The 16,217-nt window shown below is 38.8% G+C and overlaps 1 protein-coding gene across 5 annotated transcripts in view; it reads right to left on the bottom strand.

Annotated features, from left to right (window-relative positions):
• Positions 1 to 11,675: 11,675 nt before the first annotated feature.
• Positions 11,676 to 16,217, bottom strand: part of tbrg4 (transforming growth factor beta regulator 4) — a 63,160-nt gene continuing 58,618 nt past the window's right edge. For all 5 annotated transcript variants that reach the window (XM_069922104.1, XM_069922102.1, XM_069922106.1 and 2 more), the window contains one exon: positions 11,676 to 12,243. In XM_069922104.1, the coding sequence (XP_069778205.1) occupies positions 12,142 to 12,243 (102 nt within the window). In that variant the 3' untranslated portion in view covers positions 11,676 to 12,141. The remainder of the gene's footprint in view (positions 12,244 to 16,217) is intronic.

Below are 16,217 nucleotides of genomic sequence, written 5' to 3'. Positions count from 1 at the left end.
TCCATTTACTGTCACTTTCACCAATGGTCCCTTATATATTGCTTTAATCCAATTAATATATTTCTCTGGTAGGTTGAATTTTTGTAGTACTTTGAATAAATAATTCCATTCTACTCTGTCAAAGGCTTTCTCTGCATCTAAAGCAACCGCTACTGTTGGAGTTTTGTTTCCTTGTACTGCATGGATTCAGTTAATGAATTTACAGATATTGTCCGTTGTTTGTCTTTTTTTAATAAATCCAGTTTGGTCTAGTTTTACTATTTTTGGTACACAGTCGGCCAATCTGTTTGCTAATAGTTTAGCTATTATCTTATCATCTGTGTTAAGTAGAGATATTGGTCTATACGATGCTGGTGTTAGTGGATCTTTTTCCGTCTTTGATATTACTGTAATTATTGCTGTTTTGCATGAATCTGGTATGTTTTGTGTTTTTTCAATCTGGTTCATTATTTCCAGGAGAGGAGGAATTAATAAGTCTTTAAATGTTTTATAGAATTCTATTGGGAGTTCATCCTCTCCCGGTGTTTTATTGTTCAGTAGTTTTTTTAAGATCTCCTGTATTTCTATTTCAAATGGTTTTATTAATTTATTTTGCTCCTCTGTTTGCAATTTTGGTAGTTCAATTTTAGTTAGAAATTCATCTATTTTGTCTTCTTTCCCTTCGTTTTCAGTTTGATATAGTTGTTCGTAGAATTCCCTGAAGTTTTCGTTGATCTCTGTTGGGTTATATGTAATTTGTTTGTCCTTTTTCCTTGATGCCAACACCATTCTTTTAGTTTATTCTGTCTTAAGCTGACACGCTAGTATTTTGTGTGTTTTTTCTCCTAGCTCATACTGTTTCTGTTTTGTCTTCATTATGTTCTTCTCCACCTTATATGTTTGTAGTGTTTCATATTTTATTTTCTTGTATGTCAATTCTCTTCTTTTAGTTGTATCTTCCTTTATTGCTAATTCTTTTTCTGTATTTGTTATTTACCTTTCCAACTGTTCTATTTCTCGATTGTAGTCCTTCTTCATCTTAGTTACATAGCTTATTATCTGTCCCCCGATGAATGCTTTCATTGCGTCCCATAGTATAAATTTATTTTTCATTGATTCTGTATTTATTTCAAAGTACATTTTAATTTGTCGCTCAATGAATTCTCTAAAATCCTGTCTTTTAAGTAGCATGAAGTTTAATCTCCATCTATACATTTTTGGTGGGATGTCCTCCAGCTCTATTGCCAATAACAGGGGTGAGTGATCCGATAACAATCTAGCTTTATATTCCGTTTTCTTAACTATAACCATATAACCATATAACCACTTACAGCACAGAACAGGCCAGTTCAGCCCTACTAGTCCATGCCGTAACAAATTCCCACCCTCCTAGTCCCACTGACCAGCACCCGGTCCATACCCCTCCAGTCCTCTCCTCTCCATGTAACTATCCAGTCTATCCTTAAATATAACTCTTCCTTGAATGTGGACTGATAACAGGAATAGGTCTATCCTTGAGTATGTTTTATATCTACCCAAATAATATGAATATTCCTTCTCCTTTGGGTGTTGTCTCCTCCATATATCCAAAAGTTGCATTTCCTGCATCGATTTAATTATAAAATTGGTTACTTTGTTCTTTCTGTTAGTCTTTTTTCCAGTTTTATCCATGTTTGATTCCAAATTAAGGTTAAAATCCCCTCCTATTAGTATATTCCCTTGCGTATCTGCGATCTTCAAAAAGATATCTTGCATAAATTTTTGATCTTCTTCATTAGGTGCATATACATTGAGTAAATTCAAAATTATGAATATATCTGACACTTTATCATTACATACCTTCCTGCTGGATCAATTATTTCCTCTTCTATTTTGATTGGTACATTTTTATTGATTAATATAGCTACTCCTCTGGCTTTTGAATTATATGATGCTGCTGTTACATGTCCTATCCAATCTCTCTTTAATTTCTTGTGTTCCACTTCAGTTAGATGTGTTTCTTGCACGAATGCTATATCAATTTTTTCTTTCTTCAGTAAATTTAACAGCTTCTTTCTTTTGATTTGGTTATGTATTCCATTAATATTTAAAGTCATATAGTTCAACATGGCCATTTCATACTTTGTTTATCTTTCCTTTCTGTTTCCTCATCACCACCTTCCCTTCTTATCCATTTCTGGGTTTTTTTTTTAACACATTGTAAGACAACATTCCTAAAACATAAAATATTTCCACTATTCCCATATCTAAAATTCTTTTAACCCCAATAGTCCCTCCCCTCCCTTTGTCCCTTGTCGGGCAACCACATCTCCCCTCTCCATTTAGATTTGCGAACCCACTCGCAAGCGTCAACTGATTTCGCAGTGACTGTTATTCTTCCCCACCCAGCCCCTCCAGAAAAGATTTTAATCTTCATATATAACAAAGCTCACTTAATTCCCTCCTTACTTCCTTTCTTCCCTTTCTTTCCCTTCTTAGTTTTTTCTTATACTTTATTCTTCTTCTTTATATATAGTTTGTTGTCATTTTTGTTCTTGTTACATCTCTTCATCTCTCTGTCTGTTTTGTAGGTGTTCTGCAAATTTTCGTGCTTTTTCCGGATCTGAGAAAAGCTTGCTTTGCTGCCCCGGGATAACTATTTTAAGCACTGCTGGATATTTTAACATAAATTTATAACCTTTTTTCCATTGGGTCGATTTTGCTGTGTTAAATTCCTTCCTCTTCTTCAGGAGTTCAAAACTTATGTCTGGGTAGAAAAAAAAATTGACCTTTGTATTTCAGTGGTTTTTTGTCTTCTCTTATTTATTTCATTGCCTTCTCCAATGTATTTTCTCTTGTTGTATATCTCAGGAATTTTACTAGAATGGATGTTGGTTTTTGTTGTGGTTATGGTTTAGGGGCTAATGTTCTGTGTCCCCTTTCTATTTCCATTCCTTCCTGTAATTCTGATCTTCCTAGGACCCTGGGGATCCATTCTTTTATAAATTCCTTCATATCTTTGCTTTCTTCATCTTCCTTAAGGCCCACTATCTTTATATTGTTTCTCCTATTATAGTTTTCCATTATATCCATCTTCTGAGCTAACGCTAACTGTGTTTCTTTAACTTTTTTATCAGATTCTTCCAATTTCTTTTTTAAGTCATCTACCTCCATTTCTATGGCTGTTTCTCATTCTTCCACCTTGTCTACTCTTTTTCCTATTTCTGTCATGACCATCTCTAATCTATTCACTTTTTCTTCTGTACCTTTTATTCTTCTTTTTATTTCACTGAATTCTTGTGTCAGCCATTATTTTTATGTTTCCCTATATTCTTTCAAGAATTTTTTATCCATGTGCTGTCCCTTCCCTTCATCTTCCATTTCTCTGTAGAGTTTGATGTTCTCCCTCCTCTTCTTCCGAGTCCACTCCAGGATCTGTGTCCTTCACCTCTGTCTCTTCTGATTTTCTTGTTGGGTTGTTTATTTTATTTTGTTGGGTATTTTTGTTTTTATTATTTTTATTATTTTTATTAAAGGTGTCTTGGTCGTCTTCCTCTGGGTTGGTCATCTGTTGTTTCTCTGATTTCCTTTTTTTATTCTCTTCCTTCTTGTTCCCGTTATTTTCTATGTTTTCCTGTTGGGAGTCTTGCTGTTCTGCTATTCTTGTCTGTTTCAGCTGTGGAGATTTACTCCTCAGCTGGTCCCCCCTCTTGTCGGTGTTGTTTTTGTCTTGTGGATCACGCATGTGCGGTTGCGCATCTTTGTTTGGCTCCGTGAGCCATCTTTGTAGTCCTGAGTTCGGGGTTTCCACTGACCTCAGGGAGCGGGCTTCTCTCTCCATGGCGGGCCTCCTCGTACAGGTAAGGCCTTCACTTTTCTCTTCCGACGTCTTTCCTTCTTCTTTTCTTCCCTTTTTTTGGTTTTTCTTTCTTTGCTGCCATTTTCTCCACACTTTTATTTTTAATTTGTTATGGTTTCTGTGTTTGTGGCTTTGCTTTTTCTTTACTTTTCTGGAGAGGGCTGGTATTTTCTTACCAGTCACTACTCCATCACGTGACTTTTTAAAAACTCCTCTGTAACTTGATACATATTGCGACAGTGGCAAAGGTAGCATTTTTTTTCACACTGCAAAAACTTGGAATTGGGTCTGTTACATTCTGCTCAGCAGTCAATTCAGATCGAATCTGAACATGATCAGTGAGTGTCAAATGAGGGAACAAATGACAACTCTACCATTATGATGAGATTGATGAGATTCATTCTTTAGATCCCACACAATGATCTTTGAAAGGCAGCAATGGTAGAGGGAAGTTTTTCCCGATGTGCGAGGTTAATTTTATTTCCTCAACCAACATCAACAAAACAGATGATATATTTATCTTATTTTTGTTTGTGGAAATATAATGTGTATGTTTTGATTATTGCATAGAAAATACTTTGTGACTGTACTTCATTTGTTATATTTCATCGAAGTATCCGAAGGCCTCAAAAGGCTTCCTTTTTTTTTCTCAAAAGGCTTCCTGAAGTGCCTTTTCATCCCTCTAAAAAAAAATTAAAAGTGAAACAATTCATGTTGAACATCATGTGCTCATTTCCATTCAATTTATGATAGAATGTCTCAATAAACTTCAATGGCAATATCATTAAAGAGTCTCGTAACATCAATGCCTTAAGGATCACATTAATTTGAAGGTTAATGGGAAAGGTCAGAGCAACAAAACAATAATCCAGGGCAGGTTTAGAAATCCATAAAGTTTGGTGCACCTCTTGATTCCTTCAAAGCCTCAGCATTACCTGGAAAACTAAGATCTGAACTTTACTGTTAAAGACTGAGAAAAGTGCAAAATTAAATTAGCCGTATTGTGAGAGGCTGAAATAGTTCAGCGTGTATGTTGAGAGAAAAAGTTTGCAAAAGGTAAAGAGGAGCCTATTGAAAGCAGACATTATATTTGGGAATAAGGAAGTAGCAGAAACAAAAAAGATATAGTGTTAATCAGTCTTGTAGAAACAAAGATAGCGGAGCAACTAGAATGAGGAACTGAAATAAATTTATACCAGAAAACGAGAATTAGAAATATGATAAATCTCTGGGCATGGTGACTACCTCAGCCCCACATCAAGGAACAAGCAATCTTGTTCTTTTGGGCAATATTCTGCAAGATACTGTTGAGCAGGACATTCCTTTTGGTTCAAATTTAAGTGTTTTCATGCTGAGTTGTGGCGATAAATTCACAGAACACATTTCAAAACATGAATAATTTGAGACAATGTTTCCTTTTCCTCCAAATTGCCTGAGTCCCTTCAGGATACAGTTCTCCAACTTTAGTTTTGCTTTATTGTTTTTATTTGGGAGTGAGCATCATTGCTAATGACATCATTCGTTACCCATCCCAGGTTACCCTTGAGCCATTTTCTTGAACTGATGTGCTGCTCTGGTGAATATACCCCCAACGATGCTGAGTGATAGGGGTGTGTCAGTCTGTGGAAACGACGGAATCGTAATATATTTTTGAGTGAGGGTGGTCTTCCACCTGGAGGGGATCTGAATGTGATGTGCATATTATCCCCGCCATTATCAGTACAGAACTTGGCAGATTGAGTCAGAGTAGTTTAAACCTGCCTGACTTGCTGAACTTGTTCCAAGTTTCATTTTTGTTTCTGATTTCCAAAGGCTGCAGTGTTTTTGCTGTTTGAGTAAATACAATGTATATTTTAAGTTACCATATGTTGCAGCCAAAGAAAACAAAGGTGAAAGGAATTTATTGGCAGCCAATTATACAAGCCACCTGGATACAAACATGCTTTATAACATGGAAATAAGCCCTTCAGACCGACTTGTCCATGCTGACCAGGTTCCTCAGCTCGTCCCTTGTCTACATTTGGCCCATATCACTTTCTTATCCACGCACCTATGCAAAAGTCTGTTAAAAGTTGCAGTTTTACCTGGCTTTACTACTTCTTCTAGCAGTTCATTCCACCCTCTGTGATGCTATTGAACTTTGAATGTTGAAAACACCATTCATCCCTGATATGCAACCAAACAAGATCATAATGATCCTGTAACTCTGTGCCATATTCTCGTACTATATCCATCTCCCTCGATTCCCTTATTTTCCTAATGTCCACCAAGTTCTGTCTTGAATATATCCAGAATTCCTCTGTGTAAAGAATTCCAAAGAAGAAATTTCTTTCCATTCCAGCATTGATCCTTTACTTTACTTGTCTTGGTTCAAGACACTCCCCCAGGGGTAAACATGATCCCTGCATCTACCCTGTCAACCTTCAATGAGATCTCTCACTTTTCATTCAGCTTAATCTTTCCTTGCAGACAATCCTCCCCCTCCCCCCACCCCCACCAAGCAATTAATCTGGTGAAAGACAGAAAGTGCTGGAAACACTCAGGTCAGACAACACCTGTGGAAAAAGAAACAGTGTTAACATTTCAAACTGCTCCTTTTTTTTGTGGTCAGATTTCAATGTTTTGATGAAGGGGCTTCAACCTGAAATATTAATGGATTTTTGCTCCACAGGTGCTGCTTGACCAGCTGAGTGTTTCCATCATTTGCTGTTTTTTAATCCATTCCTGCAGCATATGCAATTTAAAAAAAAATTTAATTAATCCAATGATCTACAGGTAGTCCCCAATTTATGACTGTAATTGGGTCTGACAAGTTGGTCATAACTCGGATTGGTCTTAACTCGGGGACCTCCGGCTGCTGCCGGGAGTGGATACCACTGTACTTTTAATACAAAGTATGTATTTGCACAGAAATTTTAATATATATTTTTAAAAACATCAATTGTATGTACGCGAGGGTGGACGTAACTCACGTCGGTTGGAAGTCGAGGACTACCTGTCCTGTTATTGAAGCCTTTCTGACTACTTTTGCTTCTAGCTAAATTGCTCATGTATTTTTATTTTCCATTTCTTTCTAAATGTCTTGAGTCTTTGCTGTAATTTTCCACACATATAGGTCTAACCCTATTTTGGCAATAAGCCTTTTCCATTGGTCTGATAATGCTTTTAATTCTCCTTAGGACCATTGCCTATTGTGGCTTTTGCGCCTAAAAAGAAAATAAATCTGGTATAAACTATATATAATTATTTAAATAGTAGTTGCTGTTTGTCTACAGTCATGTATCCTAATGCAGTGTCCCAGCCTACCACGGTCCTCATGGCCTTTGGAGTTTAAATTAGATTTAAAACACTCTTTTCAGTTGAACAAAATAATGATAAATTTGAATGCAAAATTATTTCATATGACTATTCATCACTAGAGGCCCTTTAATCAGAAGGCTATTCATTATTTTTGCCTCATTTTATTTTATTCAAGTCTTAAATAGTCTCACCAAGTTTGTTTCACAATGCCTAGAAAATTATGTTGTGTACTCCACCCTATCATTGCTAATATTTTTGCCATGTAGATTAACACCAAATACTCTATTACACTCACCTCCAATTTCCTCATTTACAATGTTACACTGACCCATATTGTTTGGGGAATTATAATTAGAAAACTGTACCACATGGAAATAGACCCTTTGGCCAAACCAATGGTCTTTATAACCCAATCCTATGAAAATGTCCAAATGTCTTAAATATCATAATTGTACTTGCATCTACAACTTCTGCTGGCAGCTCATTCCATACACGCAGCATCCCCTATGTGAAAATCTTACTCCTCAAGTCTCTTTTAAATTTTTCCCTTCTTATCTTAAAACAATAACCCTCTGGTTTTAAACTAATCTCCTCTGGAGGAAAAAGACAATGACTATTGATCAAATCTATGCCCCTCATGATGTTAAATACCTCAACAAGGTCACCTCCCAGCCTCTTAAGCTCCTGGGAAAACATGTCAGCCTTTCCAGTCTCTCCTTATAAATGTAGACCTCAAGTCCCGGTAAATCTCTGTGAATTTTTTTTTTTTACATCCTTTCAGCTTAATGGCATCATTTCTCTAGGTGGGTGACTGGGGGTTCGAATTCTGTGCTAACTGTAAGGAGTTTGTATGTTCTCCCCGTGTCTGCGTGAGTTTTCCCTGGAGGCTCTAGTTTCCTATCACCATTCCTAAACATACCAGGGCTTGTAAGTCAATTGGGTATAATTGGGCGGCATGGGCTCGTGGGCTGAAAGGGCCTGTTACCGTGCTGTGTGTCTAAATTTAGTTATCACTGCCCAATTACCTTTGTTACCCTTCTGGCCCTCCTGACATGCTATTTCTATATAAAACTGTTATAACAGTTTGACATTTCACTTGTATTAATTTTTAAAATTTACTTGATTATTTCTACCCTTTCCCTCACTTTATTGGTTTAAACTCTTCCCTGTATCTTAGCTATTTAATTAATCAGGACACTGGTCCTAGACCGGTTTAAATAGACCCTGTCCTAAGCAATCTCTATTACCCCAGAATATGCCAATGTTCCATCTTCCCTCCAAACCTCTTTGAGCTTCACTTAATTTTCTTCACTCTTCACAATCTGTTTCCTATTCACTGATTTTGTCCCTCTCTGTGTCTTAGCAAGATTGTGATTTTGATGATTTACTTGACACTGAAATAAACTTCAGACTTCATCTTCATGACCTCACCAAGGTCCCATCTTCTCTACCCAGAGTTTGAATATCTGAAATGTGATACCTGGGAGTGAAACTGAATCACTGATAGCATTTCAGAAGTCTCTAGATCAGCACCAATTACTTAGGCATAGAGGACTATGGACCAAGTGCTGGGCGATGGGATTAATACAGAAGGATGTTCACAGGTTGGCTGCATGATTATATGATTCTAACATCAGTCGTCTCCGCATCTGCCTCAATTCATCTCTAACAGATCCATATCCACTTGTTTCTACTCAAAAAAACTGGGGAATTCCAAAATCATTCTAAATTCAGTAACTGGCAAGATCCTGGAGAGTTTTTCAGATCAGAGGGACGTGGAGGTAGAGGTACTTCGTTCACGAAAGTGGTGACACAAGGAGGCATTTGGCACACTGTCTTTCATCGGACAGTGTTTACTCCAGAAGTTGGGATGTCATCAAGACATTGGTGGGACAGCACCATGCAGATGTGTGCAGGACTAGTCACCCAGCTAGAGAAAAAATATATTATTATGCTGGAATGGATTAAAAAAAATTCAAGAAAATGTTACTGGAATTGGTGAGCTTGAATTATAAAGAGAGGTTAGACAAACCAGGTCTTTTCTCTCAAGAGCAGAGAGGGCTGAGCGAGGACCATCACTAATCAGAGCTCGGGTAAATAGTCATAAACATATTTTTCTTGTAGAGGAGCCTAAAGCTAGAGGGAAACACTTCAGGTGAGAGGGGAAAAATTTAAAAGGGACCAGAGAGGAAAATTTTACACACAGAGGAATGCACAAGAACTGCTAAAGATGGATACAATTATAATGTTTAAAAGAATATTTAGACAGGACAGAAAATGTTCAGATGGATATGGGCTGAACTCAGCCAAATGAGACTAGCTTGGTTAGAAACTCTTGATCAACATTTGAGTCGCGGAAAAGTCGAGGTGAGGGGAGAAGCAACAAACAGCAGAGAAAGAGAGGTGAGTCAAGGTTTAAAAAGAGTCAGAAAGGCAACTGAAGGGTTAAGCAGAGTGTTGATTTGTGGGAATGAGAAATTGAGTAATTAAGATAATGGGAAGGGTAGCTGAAGGAGTGGCCAGTGAGGAGCGGAACAAGGAAGGGATGGAGCTTTGAAACTTTGGAAGAGAAGCAGCTGAGAAAGAGCTAGCTTGCTTACTACAAGAGAGGTTAAGGCCAGGTGAGGTAGTTAAATTGTTTAATTAAAGTTAAATAATGGATTCAGCCAGGGCAGTGGGTTGCTCCAGTTGTGGGATGTTCATCCCTAGTGACTACATCTGCAGAAGGTGAATTCAGCTGCAGCTCCTTACAACCCGAATTAAGGAACTGGAGCAGGAGTTGGATGAACTGTGGACCTTGGAGGAGGCAGAGGTAGTGGCAAACAGGAATGTCAGGGAAGCGGTCATTGTTATAATTCAGACAGGTAGCTGGGTGACTGTCAGAAGATGAAGATGCAGACACTGCAGAGTACCCTTGTATACTATTTTGGATAGTTGATGGGGACCTACAAGTGAAAAGTTGAGGCGGTCATGTCTCCAGTGCAGAGGCTTTCCGCTCCCCACCCCCTCCCCCAAGCTCAGAAGGGAAGGGGTGGGGATGAGAGGAGAGCCATAATGTTGCCTGGGTTTAAGCATCTGGAGTATGGGGAGAGATTGGACAGATTGGGTCTTTATTCTTTGGAGCGTAGAAGGTTGAGAGGGGATTTGATAGAAGTATTTAAGATTATGAAAGGGATAGACAGAATGGATGTGGATAGACTATTTCCGTTAAGAGGAGGAAAGTTTAAAACAAGAGGACATGAGTTAAGAATTAAGGGGCAGAGGTTTAGAGGTAACATGAGGGGGAACTTCTTTACTCAGAGAGTGGTAGCTGTGTGGAATGATCTTCCGGGAGAAATAGTGGCGGCGGAGTCAATTGTATTATTTAAGAAAAGGTTGGACAGGTATATGGATGAGAGGAAGATTGAGGGTTATGGGCAATGTGCAGGGAGGTGGGATTAGAAAGGGGTGTTTGGTTCGGTGCGGACTAGAAGGGCCTAATGGCCTGTTTCCGTGCTGTAATTGTTATGTTATGTTATAATGATTGGGGACTCGGTGCATGAGAAGATTGATTTGATAGAGGTCTTTAAAATTATAAGGGGGACAGAGAGTAAATGTGGATAAGCTTTTTCCATCAAGAATGGGGGAGATTCAAACAAAAGGACATGGATTCAGATTGAAGGGGGAAAAGTATAGGAGAAACATGAGGGGGAATTTCTTCACTCAGCGGGTGGTGGGAGTGTGGAATGAGCTTCCAGCCAAAGTGGTAGATGCATGTTCCGATTTTAATACTTAAAGAAAGGTTGAATAGGTACATGGACAAGAGAAGTATGGAAGTTTATGGGTTGGGTGCAGGTCAATGGGGCTAGGTGGGAGGTGTTAAGCATGGACAAGAAGGGCCGAACTGGCCTGTTTCTGTGCTGTAATTGTTATATGGTTATAGCAGAGAAAGGTTGGACTGAATGGCATGATTCCATTTTGCATAAACTCTATAATGTTGAAATGCGTGCCTAATTCAGTCTAATTCACTCACCAGTCCTGCTAGAAAATCCACAAGGGAACTGGATTATGAAACTCAATATCATAAATCTTTTCGGTACTTCTGTGGACCCACCTTGTCTCTATAATTTTTACCAGCCTTACAATCGACTAAGATATCAACACTCTTCCTGGCTTCCGATTATTCTAAATGTCATAATTCCACCCGTGATCAGCTGTCATATGCCAAGGTACAAAGCTCAGCAATTCTCTGCCTAAACTTCTCCACTAATTTTCATTCTTAAAAATAATCCTTAAAATCTTATTGTGTCACTGTCAAATTTTATGAGGTTACCATAAAAAAGTGGAGGAATCCTGATGGTGTGCAACATACAATCAAGTCACTAAAAATATACAAAATGTACACGTTATTACACACAGTCTGGAATTGGACCAGATTTCCATTCCCTTGCCCAGGCTAGGCAGAAGCAAAGAATGCAACTAGGAATAGATGTTGACTGAACAAAGATCTGAAGGAATGAAGAGGGTAGAGGGAAGGTTGGTAGGGAGGGACAGAAATAAAGGTCAGAATTTTCTGGTCTTACAAATCAAAATATAAGAAAATATTTATTATTCTAAAGTTACAAAGAAAATTCAAACTTCAATCAATAAGGTATAGTTGACTTCCAATTGTATTTGTTCTTTTGAATTTTGATTGTTGGCCTCCAATACCCATCATGTATAGCGCTTTGAATAAAACAACCGTATCTCACCTCAATGCCAAGAGATAAAAAGGTGAAATGAAAAGTTGTAGGATGTGGGAAGGAGGGCATCCTGGATGCTAAACAGGGCTATGCATGATATGTAAATCTTGCAAAATCTCTGTACCTCCCAAACACAGACTGTGGAACCAAAGCATTCCTTTAATTTAAAATATAATATGTACAATGAAAATCATCCCAAGCACTGACTCCACTGATCTTTTCATTGCATGGCTTTCAGAGGGGACATTCTGTCATCACAACTCAGCTTCAAGGTCCACTGTGGAATGAGGCAGATCCTGCTCTTCACTGGGCCAATTCTTCAGCTATGGCTTTGCTCATTTTGTCCTTCAAGTAGGCAACCTTCTGCCACTCTGACTTCAATTCAAACCAGTCATAGTATGGAACCTGTAAGAGGGCAGGGGCCAGGCAGTGGAAGGGTACAACAAACAAGTATAATTATCTCTACAGCCATATTTCTCATACTTTAAAAAACCTTTTAGTTTATACTCGACCTGAGGGTTTTTTGCAGTTAATATATCAAATAATAAATACCTAATAGTGAATAATAAACTGTTTTTCAAGCAATTTGTGAGATTTACAAGGAGATGAATATATAGAAATGAGATCCAAACCAGATCTAATTAAAGCAACAAGTGTTATGTGTGGATTGTGAAGAAACATGTGGCCTCCCTGCTGTCTGGAATGTGTGTATTCTGGGTGGTCACATGTCCTATCTGAAACTTATTTGGAAGTCACCACCTGTCAATTAAGGTTGGACTCCAGCCACCCATTAGTGCACATCGTTGTGTAATGGATAAATATTGGGAGAATTGGTAAGATTAGTGGGTTACGTACATACACACATTTTAAAACAGATCTTATTTGAAAGTCTGAAGAATTCATATTCAGTAACACTGCAGGATCTTTGGAGACTTTTATGTACATTTCACAAGTAGAAGCTAATTGAAATGACATCATGAAATGAATAGCCATTGTTTTGGAGGAGACAAACTGGCTGCAAATACCTATAGTGTGCTCACAGAAAGGTCATACCTGGGTTTTGTTTATCTAAGACAACAGCTTGACCAAGAGGGGAGAACTCCTGTGGTTTGCTGAAGAAGGTGGGGGTTTCTGCAAGTGAGAAAGTCACATGGGCCTCCTGGTAGTCTCAGTTGGGGGGGAGGGGGAGAGAGAGAGAGAGAGAGAGAGAGAGAGAGAGAGAGATCAATCTCAATAAGCTCTATCAGTTTGTGTGTCTGACACTGAAAAGAGCTGAACAGTGCAAGGCAGGAAGAGCTGGTTGGAAACAGAAAGTTCCAGAGCAGTGGATGGCTGGAAGTGCTATCTGTCTGATGTTTCTCTTGGAATAAGTGGAACAGAAAGGAACTCTGTGATAGACTGAAGAAAGAGGTTACCATCTGGAAAACCCTGATGGGGCAAGTTTCATCAGCGAGACATTGAAGTGACTAATGGTGGTACCTCAGTTGTGGAAATCCTAGAACAACAAATCTCTCTCTGCAAACCCTACAAGAATCTTCCTGATTGGTAAACATTTACCTTTCAAGCACCAAAGTCTGGTGAGCTTTATACGTTAAATTCTGTGCACAGTACAAGAATTGCCTGCATCCAGAGAACTTGGAAGAAGGAGAAGTGAAATTGAACTGTGTACTAAAGATATTTTCTTAAATTTACACACACATTACATACACGTGAGCTTAAAATTAGAAGGGGGTTAATTTAGGTTAGTTAAATATGGAGATAAGTTAAAGTTTGATTCTGTTTTCATGTTTAAAGTTGATTAAAAACAACTTTTGTTTTAAAACTACTTGTCTTGCTGATGTCTATTGCTGCTGGGTTTTGGGGTCCTTTGGGCTCGTAACAGTTGGCTTTAAATGACCCAGGGCCATTTTTGGCTAGGTGTCCAGATCAGAACTGTATATAAAAATAACACAAGCACATTCTCTCTCTCTCTCTCTTGGACAAGCTCTGGACATTGCTCCACGCCAGGTCGCTATGTGGACATCGCTGGAAGTGTCACGGGTAAAGTATGCATTATACTAAAGCTGAGCTGTAGTACTGCGATAGAGATCAGTGCTTGCAGAGAGCCACACCCCCATTGGTACAAGGAATCACTAGTGTGTGTGTGGAAATCCCTGTCTGTAGTGTGTACATGAGTGTGAGCATGTAGAATATAGGCAGGCACTGGTATCAGAGTCCAATCTGGATCCAATATAAATGTCTATCTAGTTGTTTAGTAATCTAGTAATTGAGTATCATTTGACGTTCTCTCCTGCTTGTCTCCTGTGTGTTCATTAAAGTTACCTGTGTTTGTAATTTGTGTCCGGAATCATCTTCCTGTGAACCCACCAAACCTAATACCCTTCCAAACACAACAATGAGAGCAGGTGAAGCTGTATCTCCTACATAAAGCAAAGATTCCGAGTTATGTGCAGACAAAAATGCAGGAGGAACTCAGCAGATCAGATCAGATCATGGGTACAAATGACCAGTCAATTTTTCAAGAATGAACCGTTTATCAAGACATAGGTTAGCAAAGGATTCAGATCTAAAACAATGACTGACCATTTCTACCCATGGATGTTGTTTAACCCATTTTACTCCTCCAGCAATTATTTTTTTACTAAAAATTCTAACACCTGCAGTTTTTGAGTTTAACATAACATAATAATTACAGCACGGAAACAGGCCATTAGGCCCTTCTAGTCCGCACCGAACCAAACACCCCTTTCTAATCCCACCTCCCTGCACAATGCCCATAACCCTCCATCTTCCTCTCATCCATATACCTGTCCAACCTTTTCTTAAATAATACAATTGACTCCGCCGCCACTATTTCTCCCGGAAGATCATTCCACACAGCTACCACTCTCTGAGTAAAGAAGTTCCCCCTCATGTTACCTCTAAACCTCTGCCCCTTAATTCTTAACTCATGTCCTCTTGTTTTAAACTTTCCTCCTCTTAACGGAAATAGTCTATCCACATCCACTCTGTCTATCCCTTTCATAATCTTAAATACTTCTATCAAATCCCCTCTCAACCTTCTACGCTCCAAAGAATAAAGACCCAATCTGTCCAATCTCTCCCCATACTCCAGATGCTTAAACCCAGGCAACATTCTAGTAAACCTTCTCTGCACTCTCTCCACTCTGTTTATATCCTTCCTATAATTAGGCGACCAGAACTGCACACAGAACTCCAAATTAGGCCGCACCAACGTCTTATACAATCTCAACATCACCTCCCAACTCCTATATTCCATGCAATGATTGATAAAGGCCAGCATACTAAAAGCCTTCTTCACCACCCTATTCACGTGAGTTTCTACCTTCAGGGAACGATGTACCGTCACTCCTAAATCTTTCTTCAATGCTCTCCCATTTACCACATATGTCCTATTCTGATTCTTCTTACCAAAATGAAGCACCTCACACTTATCAGCATTAAATTCCATCTGCCATTTTTCAGCCCACTTTTCTAAGCAGCCCAAATCCCTCTGCAATCCTAGAAAACCTTCTTCATTATCCACTATTCCACCTATCTTAGTATCGTCTGCATATTTACTAATCCAATTCACCACCCCATCATCTAGATCATTAATGTATATAACGAACAACAATGGGCCCAATACAGATCCTTGAGGCACACCACTGGTCACCGGCCTCCAACCTGACAGACAATTATCCACTACCACTCTCTGGCCTCTCCCTTTCAGCCAATGTTCAATCCATTTGACTATCTCAAAATTTATACCTAAAGACTGCACCTTCCTAACTAACCTTCCATGTGGTACCTTATCGAAGGCCTTACTGAAGTCCATATAGACAACATCCACTGCGCTACCCTCATCCACATTCCTAGTCACCTCTTCAAAAAATTCAATCAGATTGGTCAAACATGACCTTCCTCCCACAAATCCATGTTGAGTGCTCTTGATCAGACCCTGTCTATCCAGATGTTTATAAGTACTATCTCTAAGAATTTTCTCCATTAATTTACCTACCACAGACGTCAAACTTATAGGCCGATAGTTGCCAGGCTTCCTCCTTGAACCCTTTTTAAATAACGGAACCACATGCGCAATGCGCCAATCCTCCGGCACTATCCCCATATCTAATGACATTCGAAAAATTACCGCCAGAGCCTCTGCTATTTCCTCCTTCACTTCTCTCAATGTCCTGGGGAAGATCCCGTCTGGTCCCGGAGACTTATCCACCTTTATATTCTTCAAAAGCCTTAAAACTACACCTTTTGTAATCTCTATATTCCCCATATTTACCCAATTTGCTTTTTTTATCCCACATCTCCCAATATCCTTCTCCTTAGTGAATACCGAAGAAAAGAAACTGTTCAATATCTCC

The sequence above is a fragment of the Narcine bancroftii genome, chromosome 2, assembly GCF_036971445.1.
Source record: "Narcine bancroftii isolate sNarBan1 chromosome 2, sNarBan1.hap1, whole genome shotgun sequence".
NCBI lineage: Eukaryota > Metazoa > Chordata > Chondrichthyes > Torpediniformes > Narcinidae > Narcine > Narcine bancroftii.
The sequence above is the reverse complement of the archived record's forward strand: the minus strand, read 5'-3'. Positions and strand labels throughout refer to the sequence as shown.